Here is a 17,791-nt window from a genome sequence, read left to right as displayed (position 1 = left end):
GAGGGAAGGTTTCTTCGATACTCTGCTGTGAAATACATCTACCATCAAAATTCCCAGGGAGTATCTCCATAGGGTTTCACTGGAAAACACTTTTTCAGATTCAGCAAAATTGCCTGTGGTAGGTTTCACCCTGCTGATCACTGTTTTCAGAACAGTCTTTATTTCAATTGGCTGTAGCATAGAATCATAGAATATCTCAAGCTGGAAGAGACCCATAAGGATCATCAAGTCCAGCTCCTGTGATTGAAGGGTTTTTGCAAAGTCTTCCAATGGCTACCAAGAAGAGGGCTCTTATGTCCAAGTGGGATCTTATATCCCAGCAAGTGTTTCTCTCGTATCAGCAGCTACCAGCCCACCAGCCCACTGGCTGCCTTTCAGTTGAGTGAATAGCACAGTTCATCACCCAAACGAGAAGGAATTAACCTCCGAAGTGAGGTATGACAGAACTGAGCTACCCAGGGGCCGGAGTGCTCCAGCTGAGATGGGAGCTGCAACGATCCTGGCACTTGCTGTCGCAGGGAGGGGGCTGGTGGGAAAGGTATTCTTCATACCTCCACCTAGTTATTCTCATTTTTGCTGTGGAAGGTAATACTGGATTTTTGCATGGTTTGGTTTGGTTTTGTAGTGCTGTGCTTGCATGTGTTGTGAACTCTAGGCACTCAGCTAGTGTTCCCACTAGAGAATTGCCAAGATGAAAGTAAGCAAGAAAAAGTGTGTGATTAGGTATATGAAGACATGCAGTGTTTGCTTTGCTGGCTCCGAGGGAGCAGTGTCTTCTGCATTGGTTGGCAGCCCCAGGGACTCCTTGGCTTTAGTGCAGAGGGTCCCCCAGCTTTGAAAAGGGGAGTAGTTGAGATGTAATCAATATGGTCCTTTTACAGTAGGCACCATCCTCTCTCCCTAGCACCAGCTTCTGGTTCTTAAGTAATTGAAGTTTGAAGTGGGCTCAATGGAAGCTGCTTCTCTCCTTTCCCCTTTGGCTGAGTGCTTTTTTTCTCTTGTATTTGTCACTAGGAACAGTATCGGGGCACCATTTGTACCCATAAGACTGGGATGCAGAAATCGGATTACCCTATCAACTAGTTGTTTTCTCTTCCTTGCCAAGCACTCCCTCGTACCTGGGGCTTTCCAGCTTTCTAAATCTCCCTGTCACATACCCTTACTGTAGGTGCTAAGACATCTGCTTTTCCCCTCCTTCAAAGCCCATACTGTGATCATGAAGGTGGAAAGTGACTGTTTCTCTCTTGGTGGCTGGTGAAGGATCCTGTACATTCATCTTTTTCTTTTCTCTGGTTCCTTCTCTACAGTCTCCTTTCGGCCTGCTTCAGGAGTGAACTCATGGACTCAAGGAGAGACCCTCCCAAACAGACCGATGCCATCCTAAAACATTCCAGCCCCCCAAACCCATCAGTATATCCATAAACCAAGCTGCTGGGGTCGTTTTGCCCAGCTGGCAGGACTAGGAACAGTGGCAAATACGCAGCCTGATAGCAACAGAGTAAATAGCGAGAGTAATCTTCTGAAGGGACTCAAACTTTGCAAAAACAACAGACACTTCTACAGACCTCTTAGCTGTAGCCCATAGCATTGGGAGGTCAGGAACCACAATGTCGTCTGTCTTGGTGTAACGTTTTCTTCCTGTTTTTGTAACGTGTTGATACTCTTTCCTCTTACTTCTGTATTTGTGAAACTCAGCGGGGTTTCTCTGAGCGGGTCTCAATTTTAAAAATGCCTCTTGTCTTGTTTAAATTAAAAAAATGTGTTCATGGGCTGGGGGGGGTGGAAGGGGGTGTGTGTTTAAACAGTCTGTGATAGTCAGTTTGGCCTGTTTTAATGCTGGTCATGCAGTAATAGTGCAAGTAGCTGAAGTATTTGTACTGCTGGACAGAGGGAGGTAATAATTACATGAATTGACACTAGTAAGAATTTTTTTTCTTTCCTGTAGAAATGTCTGCTAATTTGGTATCACAAATTGTTTCCCCTTATTTCTACTCTTAAAGGCTCTCATCTAAAATACATCAAAATTGTAGGGAAGACTGGGTGGCTTTGACTTTGCACCAGCACTGCTGGCATTAATCCAGCTTTACTGAACTTAGGAAGGTCCCTTCTGACTCTGTGGGCTCGGTCCAAGTTAGTGGGCTGAGCTGCGCAAGTTGAATGTGAGGTTGAGTCTTTCTGTGTAATGACATCCATGTGTGCCCAGTGTCCCTGTCCCTTTGCAGCTGAGGGTGTAAAGGGCAGAGTGTCCAAAACTGCTCATTGCCCTACCCGTGAAATGGGGTTGGAGCTTGCCCCTTTCCTTGCAGATGTTCAGCAGTTATTAGGTGTTGCCTTAGAGTTTTCATCAGCCCTGCTAATTTTACCCCATCACTACAAATCTGATAGTTCAAAGGAAAATGGTGCCAGCATATGTTGCAGTTGACTCAGCCAAGTGGCCTCAGGCCATGCCCACCTTGTGCATTAATCCTGCAACCAGTGGCTTTTGCTTATTGTGTCCGTGAAGTGCATCCTGGCTTAGCAATTCTCGCATAGAAGGCTGTTTCTCAGCAAGGACTTGCAAATCCTCCTCACGCTGCTTGTCTCAAACTCCACCTCTGAAAGCCATTCGTACGGGGCTTGACAGGGAGGATTTGAGTCATTTGGAAATTCCATCTTCAAGTGTCAAGCCCAGACCAGCACAAAGGAGGAGCGATCAACAGGCAAGTAACATGCTGTAGAATTAACCTGGCATTGCTGAGCATGGCACTAGGTGTGGATACTGGCGATGAGAGAGGAGCCTAGTTGAGGGTGGCCACGATGCCTGCTGTGGCTCTCCCCACCGAGAGGTGCTCAAAGATCCTTACATAGCGAACAGCCCCTAATGCTGGTAGAGAAGTGTCCTTCAACCCATGCTCTCAGGCGGTGGCATCTCTCCTGAGGAACCCTCTGATGTTGACAGCTGCAGGAAACAGAAATGTGAAGAAGTTACTGAAGGTACACCCGGAATGGTGCTCCCTGCAGGCTGGTGTCTGCCCAGATCAGCGGTGGCTGGGGAGCAGAACTCGGTTGCAAATGCCAGTGATCAGCAGCCCCTGAGAAACACAGGGCGCTGGATCAGTACTGATGGGGACCTCTGTGCCTGCAGTGCCGTCCATGCTGAATTTATTTGGGGCAGGTGTGTACGCAGCTCTGACACACTTGCGGTTAGGCACAGCCTGAAGAGAAGGTGCCTCCCAAATGCAGAGCGGGCCTCCTGGCCACCCACCAAGGAAAAAAGCCTGATGCAGTGGGAGCAGACTCTTATCTCTGAACATCACATCATGCGCTTCCAGGCAGCAGAGCTGTGATCTGAGCAGGTGATGACTCATATTAAACATCTCCTTTGAGAGCCATATCCCATCTCTGGATATCTCCTTCATTGTCTTAGCAAGACTTGTTGTACCGTAGCAGTGTGGGGGAGGGCTGATGGAGAAGAGCCCCCAAAATTGTGATTAAGTATAAAGAATAACTAATTAAACACTAGCAGTGATTATTTCATACAGTTGCAGCTCTACCATCATTCCTTGTGTAAATTTAACCAAATCAAGTGCCTCTTTGCCTGAAAACTCCAGGAAGTACTTCGAGATCACAAAGCAGATAACTATTGCTCTGTGCCTTTTTATTTGGGAGAAGACAGACAATGCTATTCCTTTCCCTGGGAGAGGTGGGAATCTGAACTGCAAACGCAGCCCAGACACAGGATTATGCTTGGCACTGTCAGTCTGTCCTTCCAATGAAGGTTTGTTCCTGGATCTTGGTCTTGTCTGCTTGTGGATGGCAATTTGGAAATACTGCAACAGGGACGCACTAATCTGTATCTAGAGCTCTGCTCCAGGTCCTGTCCACCAGCAAGTTAGAGGAGGTGGCCCACCAGAAGATACAAGGCATCCAGAGCCCGTACTGGGAGTTTTCAGCTCACGCTCCAGTTCATCATCATCTGGTCTGACATCTAGGAAATCTCTTGCATCATGACAGGCAATACAGCACCTGGGACTTCCACCAAACAAGAATGTAAATAATTTGTATCCCACTATCCTCTGGAAAGGCTTTGCGACTTGTCCTCCTTACCTATAAGAGGATGACGATTGTGAAACCGGTCTTAATGGTGACTTGATTTGCTCTCCAGCTACAAGGTAGTTATCTTAGAAGGTGTATTTTTTTAATTTTTTTTTTTTTTTAATCAAATAACCTGGAGCTGGAAGCAATTGGAGTTGCTACAGAGTCCATCCTCTACAGATAAAAGAAGAAAACTTTTTCCCAACTGTCTTTTGATGGCTTCTTTGTCAGCTCTGGGGCTTCAGAAAAGTAAGCCTTTTCCTTTCAAGGAATAACCAAGTGGACTAATTGGGCCTTATCAGTCAGTCAGGTCATATCAGTCTATGTCAACTTGTTGATGTATATCCACTCCCTTTATTATAGCTCCATTCCCTGGAGAGCAGATTGCATCCACTGCCTGCCTTGGGAAATTCCCATACCTGAAATCTAAGGGGAGTCATTATCGCCACCCTTGTCCCTGTGCTGTAGTCGCTGTCTTCCTAGTGACAATCAGGGCTCCTCCTTTCCATGCTCCCAGTTATTTACCAAGCCTACAAACCACTTGCGTTCTTGAAAACATGCACTATTGCTTGCTCTAGAATAGCAGCTGTTTGAGATGTGGAGAGCAAGGGCATCTCTCTGGTTTTTAGTGTCCTGCTTCATGTGCCTTAAAAGTGGATGAGTGCAACTGAGCATCATCTCTGTCACTTGTATGCCAATACCAGACTACATCAGTGACATCCCAGTGTTATGCAGCCCAGTGGGCAATCTTACTTGAAAAAAACGTTGCCGATGGGCACATTGACCATGTGTGAACTTGGGATGTAATCCTTGCTGCACTTGCTGTGGCTGTCGTAAGGAAAGGTAGGCCCAGAACTGGACAGCTTTGATTCCACTTGGGTCTTTCTGCATTGTGACTAGCTCTAGGTCTTCAGGGATAGCAAACTGTAGGCATAGGGGCTTGGGTGAAATCTTAAACTCTCTGAGCCTGAGCTGCCCTTTTCTTGCACTTAATGAACCTTTGATGTCATTTGCATTAAGGCTGCTTACATGATGGTGTGCCCATCTAATGTGAATGACAACTGTGGGACTTGTCTACTGAATCAGGTAATTGGTCTCTCCAAGCAGTTTCCCACCTCTGGTGAAGGGCTGATATCCAGTGAGCTGGGAAAGTGCAGAATTATACAACGTAACCTGTGAACTGAACTGTGCTTCATATGTGGGAGAAGGAAGTTCCTTCCTGACCTCTTGAGATGATCTGTATATGCCTTGAAGCATGAGAGGCGATTGCCCTCATATGAGCTTGCATAACTACAAATGTTATTGGCTAAATAATTACATAGTCTCTTGAGAGAAAAATCAGTTGCAGAACGTGACTCAGTGCCTTTCGTATCAGACTGTTCCAAGAAGTATAATAGTCTCTTAATTGAAGTCCTTATACCTTGATATTAAAATGCATTTCATTGGCATTGATATCAAAGAAATGTTAATGCTTCTACTTCTAATCTTTCTTGAGACATAGTAAGTGTAATTTTAATGAAAATCACTGTGCATGACATTCTTATAATACCTGTTTTAAAAAAAAAACTGAGAAAAAAGCAATATATTTTAAATGAATCCTCAAACACCATGTAGTCGGTGTGTTTAATGCCAAAAGCATTTTCTTGTGTTTCTGAGGCTGTTGCTATATTCATGTGTGACATTAATTTTCAATAAAATTTTGCATCTTGGTTTATCTTGCTACTTTTCTTTGGCTAGATGGCTTCCTCTAGACCTTTTACACATCTGCTCATATGATGGAATAGTTCAGTTGAAACACGTATGGGTACAAAGAAAAATGCTGCTGTTTCCTGGTTATTCACTTGAGCTTGATTGTCTTAATCTTGATTCTTATGAGTATGAATGAGATAGGAATGGAGTCCTTAAGCTATAAGGTAAAGTATGCATTTGTTTTCTCTATTATAGTGTGCTTTGGGTTGCATTGTGTTTGCTTGCTTGCCTTTTTTTTTTTTTTTTTTTTTTATCCCCGAAGTATTTTGTAGTCTCCTAACTAGCTTTTCTGAGATCACTGTTGGTGGTGGAGATGGCAAAGTTAGGCCCACTATTGACCTCCTTGAATAATCTTGTTTCATAGCAACAGGTATCCTTTAAAAAAAAAAAAAAAAAAAGAGTTTCTAGTCATGAGCTCTCTGAATAAAATCTGTCCCGACCTTAAACAACGCAACTAAATCTTTTTTGGGAAGTCTTTGTTAATTGATTTGGAATTTCACTGTGTATGTGGTGACCTCTTCATTTGCATATCATGCCGATTTTGCTCTAAGAGACTACTCAGGTGTGTATTAATTTCAGCTGAAGCATAGTTAGGATAGGTGCCTGAACCTGTAAAGTAGAAAAATTTCATTTTGGTCCTAAATCCAGAAGCCTCTTAGGTTAAGGGTGGTGTCAACCTGACTTGAATTTCATGGCTGGCCTCAACTTTTATAATTGGTGAATTGAAACCTCAGATCTGAATCATTCCCTTCACGCTGAAAATTTGGGTCTGAACTTCATGGCTTGGTTTCACTTCCCCTTGGGAGTTGCTGCCATCGTTAATATTAATTTGTGAAGCTTCTTGTGCTTTCCACTTCCTTGAGTCTATGAAGTTTGCTGGATCTTGTCCTGCATCTTCACTGCCAAAGGACAGTTCACACCCTTCTGTACCTCCTGTAATTGTGTAATTAGGTAACAGTTCTTCAGGGCTTTAGATACTCTAGCCTGTTAGCATAGATGCTTTCTCCACCCAACACTGCAAGTCTTAAAAGTGCAGGAAGCTGGAGACAATGTAATTGTATGAAACTTGACCTTGAGTGCTGAAGGTTTTAATAAATTATCTAGGAATAAGCCCTTTCTTTCCTTTACACTTCACTTATTTGAAGTAATAACTATTGTCTTTGCATAGAAGGAAAGCCAGTTTGCAGGAATTGGTGTAACCAGTTATACCCAGACGAACAAGTTTCCCAATGGGAAATGAGATGGGAATGTGCCCTTGCACATTCACCACGGGGTCACCGTGATATTGCCGAACGAGTGCTGGGCTCTGCAGCGAGCCGGGCGACCTCCGCTCTGCTGGGCGAGCACGGCTTGCGAGGGTACGTCGTGTTTGGGAAGCGTGCCAGCTTCCCAGTTGCCTTTGCCCAGTCTTGCAAGTGCTCCTGGTGTCGGAGAGAGAAAAACCTGCTCTCTTGCAGCATGGTGGTGCTCTGCCAATTGTGCTGCTGGACCCGCTTTAATGATCATTTTCTGCATATCCCAAATAAGACCCCACTCCAGATGGGATGCCACAACTGTAACTCGATCTGGGAACTGGGCTGCCATTCAGAAGCGGTCTGGTCTTTGCGCTCTGGATCGCTTACGAGGTGGGATTGCAGCTGGGACCCTTGGGGCTGGGCAGGGGGAGGCTCGCCAGCAAGCGTCTCTGGCCCGGTTCATGGATATGCTGGATGGAGTTTGGGGCTGTCTGGACTTGAGGGAGGCTAGTGCTGTTGTCGAGTGGTAGTAGGAATCTGATACTCTTTGCAAGCAGCCTGCGGGGTTTGGATACCAGGTTCTCTTTAACACCAGCAAAAGCTGCATGTCAGCGTCCAGGCAGCTCTGACCGTCTCAGTAGTCCCTAAGGTGTATGGAGTCTGTCTTGAGCAAAGAGCCTCTGGCTGTTATATATATATACCTGATAACCTGATTATACGCATAACTAGGAATTTTGGAGACACCGAGGTTGATAACTGTGACCTGATCTGAAAATTGTTTCTGCAGTCAGGTTTTAGGGGTAGTTAGGATGGTTTCGAGATGGTTTCCTCAGTTCTTGTTCTTAAAAAAAAAAAAAAGTCTTTGACCACAAGGAGAGCTTAACTTAAAAATACTCTTTTCATGTTTTGGCAGCTGTTTGCTGGCTTTGCCTATGTTCTCTTCAACCGAAAAACTTATGTAGAAACTTTTCCTTAAATAAAAAATTTGAACCGAAAGTGAAGCTTCCCTTTGTTGGTATTTCACCATTTGTTTTTTAAATGCCCAGAATATCTGGGAAACTTATTTCCTGTTGACTGTCTCTCCAGTGATCTTTATCTGCGATGTTCCCATGGTGTCAGTGATTTCACTAACAGTAGCTCACCACTGCCACAAACAGAAAATGTAGGCCCTTGGACGCACACTCCTACCAACCAATTGCTGCGATTCCTGTCCTAACACCTCCTTGCTTTGCAGGACCTCCATGCAGTCACAGTCATCCTACGGCTCCAACTCTCCACCGCTCAGCAAAATGAACAGCATGAACAAGTTGCCTTCGGTCAGCCAGCTAATTAACCCCCAGCAGCGCAATGCCTTGACCCCAACCACCATCCCCGACGGCATGGGAACCAACAGTAAGAAACCCTTACTCCTTCTGTTCCACGTGTGCTCCCCACTAGTCTGGGCAAGGAGATTTGGCATCTCCAAGTGGCTAGCGTTAGGCTGGGGAGCCTAGAGTAATTCGCTGGGAACCTGGAGCCAAATATTGCTCGCTGCTGTGCCACAGGGCAAGGCTTCAGCATCCTGCTCTGAGCCTCACAGGGGTGAGCAGAGCTACTTCTTGCTGCAGATCTGGCTGGCTGCACTGTCATCTGTCTTTCAGGGCTTGTTTCTTCTTCCTTTCCCAGCAGAGGAGATGCAAATGTTGGCAAACTGTTTCCCCTCGGTTCAATTAAGACGCTTCTTAGTTTCAAAGGAAATAGCTGCATCTCGCAGCTTGGTAACCTGCTTCCTTCTGGCTGCTGAAGAGTGCCCAGCAGCCTTGTAAATCCGGGATGACAGACATGGTTCTGGGGGCTGAGTTTTGTGTGTGTGTCTTTTTTTTTTTTTTTTTTTTAATTTCAAAAGTGCTGGACTCTTGCCCACACCTGTTGCTGATCCCCTTCGGGTGCTCTCGGTGTCTCTGAAAACAAAGCTGTTTGGCTTCTGTATTGGGTTACGCTGCTGGCTCTGTCCCGCTCCTCTCCCGCGGCAGGGAAAGCCGAGACGCCTGCGGCTTGCTTAAGTTTCTACTGAGCCTGTTTGTAAGGGAAGGTGACTCGGCGGCACTGCCGACAGTTGGTCCGGTGAGGGGAGAGCTCCTGAAGGACTGTCTGTCATCTGGTCCTCATGCAGTCATTATGGCCCTGCCTGAAATTCCCTGTGAGCTTGCTCCTTGAGGGGCTTTGCAGGGGATTTAAGGCCGCTTCAGCTGCGGGTGCTGTCCTTCGGCGCTGTGGTGGGGGCAAAGCGGGGGTCTGGGGATGCCTGGGTAACAATGTGCTCCTCCTTCTTCTCTCCTCCAGTTCCCATGATGGGCACCCACATGGCCATGACCGGCGACATGAATGGCCTCAGCCCCACACAGGCGCTGCCTCCTCCCCTCTCCATGCCTTCAACATCCCACTGCACCCCCCCTCCTCCGTACCCCACAGACTGCAGCATCGTCAGGTGAGCGGGAGCAGGCTGCCCAGCACACGTTTCCCACCCGCAGGGAGCGGAGGCCTCGTGTCGGGAGCCTTGAAGGGTCCTGTCAGGTCCCTTGCCCCGTTCTCTTGGAGCACTGGATCCCAATGGGTCTTGGTAGTCCCGGGGCTGGTACCCTCTGGGCACCGAGCCTCAAACCCCCACCTCTGAGCACCTGAGAGAAACAGGGACGTTAGGACTGCAAGAAAGCCGAGGGATACAGCATCTGTTGGACTGGTGGAGCTGAGGGCACCAGGCAGTCTTGCAAACATTTCTTTTTTCTTTTTTTCCTTTTTTTTTCTTTTTTCCCCCCTTTGGCTACTTGACAAGCCATGGCTGGGGTCAGAAGTCCCTCTGCCCTCTGTGAGGTCAAACAGGTTGAAAGATGCTGCCCATAAAGGAGGAATCCTTTACGCTTAGGGAGGAATGTGCCGATTTGAAGTACTTTGTGTGCATGATGTGTCTGAGCCCCAGACCCACCGCCTTGCTGAAGCCCTCTATCCATGCAGCAGGCTGCCAAGGGCTCAGCCACCTTCTGGGTGAAGTGACCTGGCAGGAGGGTCCACGTGAGCCTTCCTGCCCCAAGATCCAGGCTGTGTAGCACCGGCTCTTGACTAAGGCAAGGTGCTGCCATGTGGGTTGTCTGCTAGCAGCCAAGCTGAAGGACTCCCTCATTTGTTTGATGTGGCAGCGATGTGGCTTGCTGGCCTGGGATGTCTTGGAGAAGGTCAAGCCAAGGGTGAAAGCTTTGTTTCCTGTTGCTGCAGGTTGGCTGAGTGTTTGGTTTTTCTGTGGTTTGGGCTGTTGCAGCCAGGGTGATCCTTTTTTCTCTCTCCTTCCTTCCTTCCTCCTCTGCAGCTTCTTAGCGAGGTTGGGCTGCTCATCCTGTGTGGATTATTTCACGACCCAGGGGCTGACCACCATCTATCAGATTGAGCATTACTCCATGGATGTAAGTAACTCCTCACCATTTCCTTTGTTTGCACTCTTGGCCCTGCTGTAGGAATGGGTCAGAAATCCAGTCTCAGTATATTTTTATTTTTATATGATTAGTTTGATTTAAGGCTATTGCACGCAGAGAAGACTTATTGTGAGGTGAAGAGAGGCTGGACTTGGGGCCAGCATTGTAACTGCCTTGCCTGGCACAGAGAAAGAGTGTCTCCCCGTCCCCACCACTGTGCATTTTAGCCCCCGACGTGGCCCCAGCCCACACGCCTGTTAATTCTGCAAGGCTCGGTTTCAGTTTACACCACTCTGAAACACGCACTCGCCTGCAGACAAGTGGGCTGTCCAGAAGTGGTCTGTGTTTTTTCCCTCCCTGCTTCTGTTTTCTGGCCTTACCTTAACAATCTTCCCTTGCTGCTGGCATCTCAGCCCAACTGGTTTTTTCCTCTTGCATGGCTTTTGCTGCAGGGTTGCTGCTGCTTCTCCTGTGCCATTGCTCTCCTCAGAGCTGGCTGTCCTGGTTTTTTGCCCCGAGACTTTGCAAGGCTGTGGCGCTTTTGCTTCCTAGTGTGGGCTGCCTTCCTTCTGCTGTTGCTCTAATTAGAAAAGCTGATCCAAATTAACCAAAGCTGATTGCTAATTTTTTCAGAAGCTGGTATCACATTTCCCAGAGTTTAGGTAATGCTACCTTCAGGTACTGCACCAGAGATGATGGGGCCTCAAAGTCCGAGTTTTCTAAGGTTATGTGTCTGTTCTTAGATTTTGGTTATGTTCAAGTAATTAAGGCAGTTCCTACAGAGTCAGACCCAGAGCTTCAAATACTGGAGCTCAGACTTGGATTCTAAAATCCTTTTGCAGGTTTTGAAATAAACACGGAAGTTTTCAAAGCTGTTGAACTTCTGCAGCCCAGCATCCCCCACCATAGACAACCAGCAGATCTCCCTGAGGTTGTCTTGGAGGCCTTGCAGTCAAGTTAAACATCTAGTTTTAGGTCACCATATCTTATGCATGAATATGTGTTTTGTGTAACTTCAAAACAGACCTTGTGGGATTAGTCCTTGCTGCCTTGTTGGCTACACATGCTTGTTCAGAAGTGAACCACTACGTTCAGGATCAGTGGTTTGTCTTCTACAGTGCATCACGGCTACCTGGATTTTAGCAGCTTTGTTGGTTAACGGGTATTTGCAGGGTGGCCCGGAGGCTGCTTCTACTCCCGGAGCCCATCTTGCCAAGGGATTGCCCCGTTAAGCCCTCCACCTTGCCTTGCAGGATCTGGTGAGCCTCAAGATCCCGGAGCAGTTCCGCCACGCCATCTGGAAAGGCATCCTGGACCACCGGCAGCTCCATGACTTCTCCTCCCCTCCCCACCTCCTGCGCACCCCCAGCGGCGCCTCCACCGTCAGCGTGGGCTCCAGCGAAACCCGGGGGGAGCGGGTCATTGACGCGGTCCGCTTCACGCTCCGGCAGACCATTTCCTTCCCGCCCCGCGACGAGTGGAACGACTTCAACTTTGACATGGATGCCCGGCGCAACAAACAGCAACGCATCAAGGAGGAAGGGGAGTGAGCTCCGCGGACCCCGCTTCACCCCGCCTCGGCCACAAACTGCTCAGCCCTTCATTTGTCTTCCTTCAGCTTGGTACTGCACCCTTGGACGAAGGGCGGAGGGAACCTTCTTGCTCACTCATGCTAGGTTATGCCCTTGACGCTGTCTAGGCCATACTCCTGGACCGCGACCTCCACCCCAGCTCTTTCAAGGGGAAGAGCTGAGCGAAGGGGGAAGGCGGGTGGTATTTCCTTGAAAGCCGTTGACCTTCTCAAGAAGGCGTTGTTCTTGTTTCATGTTTTCCTTTGGGGAGAGGGCTTCTTTTCTTGACTTTTGAATCCTCACACACCTTGTGGGCATCCTGACCTGCAAACTTGTCTCTCTCATCCAGCGATCCCACTTTTGAAAGTGGGAAGGTTATAATAAATTTTTAAAAAGCCAAAAAAAACCCCAAAATCCCAAACCAAATGCAAAAAACCCAAAGCCACCAAACCTTGAACTGGCAGTTCATCCGAAAAATAAATGGGAATTGGTCTGCTGAACGTTGCACTTAAACAGCCTCTTCCCACGGAGCTGAGTGCTCTGTTCATGTGTAATATTCTCCAGCGGAGACAGCACATGCACTTTGCTGGGCAGGCCAGCACTTAGGGCCACCTGCAACCCACTTTTTCCTTTTCCCTCGCTTTCTCTGGGAAAAACCAAGACTGCTGTCTCTTCTTGTTTTGAATTTACTTTCATGTGTATGTCCTGGTTTGCTTGTTTCAGGATATAAATGCAAATATAGCCATTGGTCACTCTTGAATTCTGCCCCCCACCCAACCTTTAGCCATTCTGTACTACTACTGATATTTAAGCTAGAGAATTAGGCTTTGCCACATATGCAGCCTGGTTAGTTTAGTATAAGGATTTGCCTGCCTAGCCTCCAGCTGAACAGAGGATCAGCTGAGAGCTGCACACTGATTTGTAGGGCTTCAGCTATCCTGAACCCAGACAATCTTTTATCTAGACCATGCTAGATTGGTTTCCCGCCAAGTCAAGTAGAACTGTCTTTAGGTATTTCTGTAATAGGCTGGAGCCTATTGTGGTTTGTTGGTGGTGACTATAGACTAAGTGATGAGCAACTAGTAAAAAAGAGAGTGAAAAAAGAAAGAAATTTCCAGCTGCCTTGGAACAAGGACTAGTTCCTGGTAATATGAGTGTTGCTACTGAAAAAAGTCATGTTTACATGAGAAATTGATTTTTCTCTGTTTTTTTCTTTATTGGTTCTACAGCAGCTGTGCTCTGAGGCATTTCCTCTGACTGCCAGTATCCTGTGGACAAGTAACTGAACAGAGCGCATGTTTTCACATTTATATTGGCCAAGGCAGTGAGACTCTAACATACACAAACCTAAACTGAGGAGCTCGGCTCAGCACAGCTGCTTTCAGGTTGGCTTGCTCTTCTTAACAGTAAGCCTAACTTTTTTTTTTTCTTCTTGTCTGGGGAAAGATGAAAAAAGCAGCTTAAATGACTTGTCATCCTACCTTACTACAACCAATTAATCTCGTTTCAACGCAGTGGCTGTTTTCTGGGCCCTGCTGTGTGCCATGTATTTCATTCTAGGTTCAATATCGTTAGCATCCTCCTCCATCTGTCTGTTGTGCCAGGTCTATGTTGCATTCAAAGACTGCCTTTAGGTAACTGTGCAAGCCTATTTTGGACAGCTCTAAATGGTAATGCAAGATGGTTACCCTGTAAAGTGTGTGTATATAAATATTTTTTTGTATGTGTAATTTTTGTTTCCTATAGCATAACATGCCAATTTTTATTTCTTCTTGGGCTACCGGGTCTGACAGAACCACAATGAAATGTTGTTTGTTTTTCTGGTTTTTTTTAATTATTATTTTTATGCAGAATGCTTACAGTATACATTGTAACAAACGACTAGTCACTGGACAAATATATTTGTATTTTTCATACTGAGATTCCTGTGTTACTTTGCAGTTGAGGGGGGAGGGGGCAGGTACTGAAAGCCTGTTTTATCATTTTATTTTGTAACACTTCAAAGAGCAGTGTCCTAGATTTCAAAGTATTTAACATGCTCAGTGTGAAAACTTACTATGTTGTCTTCTTTTTTTTTTTTTTCCTATATGCTACAAAAGAAGCTAGTCATCCTGCTCTTGACTCAATGCAAGAATTAATTCAGCGGGGCAGTGTTAGTGCGGGGAAAGTGTTAGTGCGGGTACTTTGCAAATTCCTGGAGGTAAATTAGGCTGTGCCCTTCTCACTTCCAAGGTTTTGCATCTCCATTGCGTAATCTTTCTGAGCTGCTTCAGTATTGTACAAATATTGATGCAAAAATACCGTCATTTTAGGAACTAGGAAGCTTCTGACTAAAAAGGTTAATGCAGTTAATGCTGTGCCCAGAGTCTGGGTGCAAGAACTTCAGTATCTGCTTTTCAACTCAGCAGTAAGATGGAGCTTTTCTGCTGCATCACTAATGATTAAAATATATGCTGTGAAAACCTTCTTTCTACTGTATACCACTATGGAGCCCACTTCTGTAATACCGGAATCTTCAAGTGAGTTTGAACTGCTGTAGCTTTTACCCTCCCCTGTAGAGCTGTGATTTTTGTTTTTTGTTTTGTTTTGATACATCAAAGCGTATGGGTTAATTGAGCTGAGAATCTGCCAATGCTTGTAGCAATGACAGTGTTGCCTGCACCAAGACCTGTGTGTGTTTTGGAACACCTTGTTGTTGAAGTCAATGAAATAAAAGCCGAACTGAAAATGACACTGAATACTCAAACAACTTCTTTTCTTGCCTGTGCGCCTTCTTGGAAATGAGCAGGAGTCTTTGCTGCTGCTTCCTCCTCTGAGCAGCTGGGGCTTAGTGTCGCTTCTGCCCACGTGTGCAGTTTTCTCATCCCCACGCCGTCCGTGTCACAAGGGTGTGTTATAAGCTGCCATCGCAGCCCCATCTGCCTTCTTTCTGGCAGATCAAATGGGTCAGCACCTGTAAGCCTCTTGCTGAACTGTGAAGTCTTCTGGCTTTTGCATTGTTTGCATGGCTCTCTTCTGCCCTTTCATCAGGTTTCTTTATTCTGTTTCTGAGCGGGGCACCGGGAAGTGCCCCGCATTCAATGTCCTGCTCAAACATGATGGAGCTGTGACTGCTGTGTGCCCTGGCTTGGGGGGAGGGAATGTGTGCTTTGAGCAGGCAGGGTCAGTGCTGCCCTTTCCTACCTCCACACTTGTGAAATAGCCTTGCACAGCCATCTCCCCCATCGCCCTCGGAGCTTTGGGAAGTTTGTCGTCCTTATTTAACTTCCACCAAAGGCTTTGTGCATCACCCCATGCATCCTCTCTCCTACCAAAACCATTTCCTTTTCCTTTGCATCTCAATTCTTCTTCCAAGGATTTGAAAGAGCAGCTCAGAGCCCGTAGGGTGGCTGTCCTGAAACTGATGGGGTCACCTCCATCAGCCGGGGGCTTCAGTCTGTCCATGGACCACCACATTAACAGCCCAGCTTCATCAGTGGTTTCTGTATGAGGCCCGTGTCTGCCTCTTACAGTTTTCCTGGGTTATGGTTGGGGGAGGATCCTCGGGAATGGGGAGAGTCCAAACAAAACCCACAAAGATCTCAGAAGAAGAAAAGGCCATGGCTTCCCTTGGGAGTTAGTTTCACATTTACCTTTAGGGGAGGGAATGCCTGCCCAATTTCTTTGGTTCTGATCACTGTTTCTTTTCCCTTTTGCCGAAGAATTAGAGAAGCAGTTGTCTCTGGATATCAATATCCAGAGGCATCAGTCGCCTGGTTCCACTCTGGCAGTCAGGGATTGCTTGAATGTGATCTTAAAAACTAGTACGTTGCCCTCAAAGAGAGAAGTGCTACTGCAGTGGCTGTAAGAACTTGCTGTTTCAGCTGATGGTCTCTTTGCCTCTAGATGAGCAAATTGGATCAAGTAAAATAGGATTTCAGTTTCCATTAACCAGGTAGGCTTGAAATGTTTGCTGATGGTTGCAATTGCTGCCTGCTGTGATCCACTGCCGGAGTAGGGAACTTCTGCATTGCTTATGTTAGAGCAAGGGTTTCAGTGCTGAGGAATCCCAAGCTGGCGCTCTCCCTTTTGCCCTCCACCCGTACCCGTTGGAATTTTGTCTTTGGATATTGGGATGCTTCATATGCAGGCATGAAGTTTTCAGGGCAGGGATCCATCACAAGCTTCCAGCTGTATTTTGCAAGCCTGGGTGGACCTCTGAAGACGTGCATGCCCTTCTATGCTCCTAGTTCCAAGTGTGCTGAAGCTAGCAGTCCCCTGGAATGAAACTTATCCGGACACAACAAAACTTGGCAAACAGCCGAGTGGAGCCTGTGAAGGGTGTCTTGCTCATCACGTTCTTCCAGTCCTGTATGGCTTAGCAGAAACCCCTTCCATCCTGATGGCAAAGTGGCTGCCTGTGCTGTGGTGGGAAGATTGCAGGACCTGGCATCGCACTGCCCCTTTGCAAGTTGTTTCTCAGCAGGAAAACCATGTGGGCAGCCCAACCCTAGCACCAAGTAGGAGCTTGGGCTGTTTGGCCTTCTGATTTACTGAGCTATAAAACCTGTAGCTTCTACCAGCTGCTGTGTGAAGGTTAGTGAGGAGCTAAGCCAGGCCCTGCAGAGCTCCCCTGCATGGTCTGCTCCGTGGGGTGACGGTGCACAGCTGCTACCCAGATGTGGAGTGTGGCCACCTGGGTATGGGCTGTGCCTGTGCTGAGCCTTCGCCAGGCAGGTTTGGCAAACAGCCTCACCTCGCTGCCAGGCTCGAGCTGGTGGTTTCTAGGTCCTGAGATGTTTTGGCTCTCTGCGACCCATGACAGCAGTGAATTGTCTTCCCGAGCACATAGCAAAGGGTGGAGGCTGGAGTTTTGGAGCCTTATTATTAATATTTGGATACCTGGCCATGAAGGTCAAATAAACTGTAAGGAAGCTAGTCTCTGTTGGCAAGGTCTGGCTGCAGCTTTCTCCTAGCTTGCTTCCCTAAGATTAAGGAGCCAAAATTTTATGCAGAGTTACATGGCGGTCACCCTTTGCTATAGTTTTGCTCTCCTAATTTGGGACCCATGGACTGATCCCTTTTCCTTATATGCCCAGTCTCTCCCAACCATATATACTACTCCTTCAGCACAAGGCCTTAACATCAGTGCTGTGGAACCAGGTGGTTTTAGTTTTGTGTGTTTCTATTAGTAGGTGCCTTTCATTCAGCGTGGAGTTGGAGCCCCCTCCGTCTGCCTGTGGATGCTGCAGGGCTGCCCATCGCTGCCATGCCCTGCTGCTAGGTCAGCGTGGCTGTGTGCTTCCTGGGCTCAAACTAGTCAAAGTCCTTTTTGGGGGGAGATGGGGGGGATCAGTTGGTTTTGTTAAAATGCTTTGACTTCCTTGTAAACACTCGTACAATGTCATGTGTTTTGTTCTCAGGAAACATCAGCTCTGCCTTCGTGCAGTGAGCCAGATGCCTGGGGCCACTGGTGAGTGAAGGAGAGGCTATGTGGGACTGGGGGGGCAAGAGACGCAGGATTTGGGGTGGGACAAGGGGGCGGCAGCTGCAGCCCCAGGGTATGGGCAAGCACCGAGGGGCATCTCCAGGGACGGTGTACAGTGACTGTGTGCCTGCAGCATTGAAGCCAAGGGCTGAACGGTCCCAAACACACCTGAGGATGTTGCTTGTACCCAGCGTGTTTCTGCCTTGGTAGCTGCGGTCACAGTAGTATCATGCCTCGCTCCGCTCCCACAGC

The 17,791-nt window shown here is 47.3% G+C and overlaps 1 protein-coding gene across 4 annotated transcripts in view; it reads left to right on the top strand.

Annotated features, from left to right (window-relative positions):
- TP63 (tumor protein p63) overlaps nucleotides 1–14,826 on the top strand; it is a 109,579-nt gene extending 94,753 nt beyond the window's left edge. For 2 of the 4 annotated variants that reach the window (XM_069792417.1, XM_069792416.1), the window contains exons 11-14: nucleotides 8,293–8,450; nucleotides 9,381–9,525; nucleotides 10,399–10,492; nucleotides 11,755–14,826. In XM_069792417.1, coding sequence (XP_069648518.1) covers nucleotides 8,293–8,450; nucleotides 9,381–9,525; nucleotides 10,399–10,492; nucleotides 11,755–12,051 — 694 coding nt within the window. In that variant the 3' untranslated portion in view covers nucleotides 12,052–14,826. Of the gene's footprint in view, nucleotides 1–1,307; nucleotides 6,326–8,292; nucleotides 8,451–9,380; nucleotides 9,526–10,398; nucleotides 10,493–11,754 lie in introns of those variants that run through there. The other 2 variants (XM_069792418.1, XM_069792419.1) reach the window with 2 other exon arrangements.
- Nucleotides 14,827–17,791: the final 2,965 nt, after the last annotated feature.

Source organism: Haliaeetus albicilla, chromosome 9 (assembly GCF_947461875.1).
Source record: "Haliaeetus albicilla chromosome 9, bHalAlb1.1, whole genome shotgun sequence".
NCBI classification, from domain to species: Eukaryota; Metazoa; Chordata; class Aves; order Accipitriformes; family Accipitridae; genus Haliaeetus; species Haliaeetus albicilla.
Note: the sequence above shows the minus strand (reverse complement) of the source record. Positions and strands in the feature narration are given on the sequence as shown.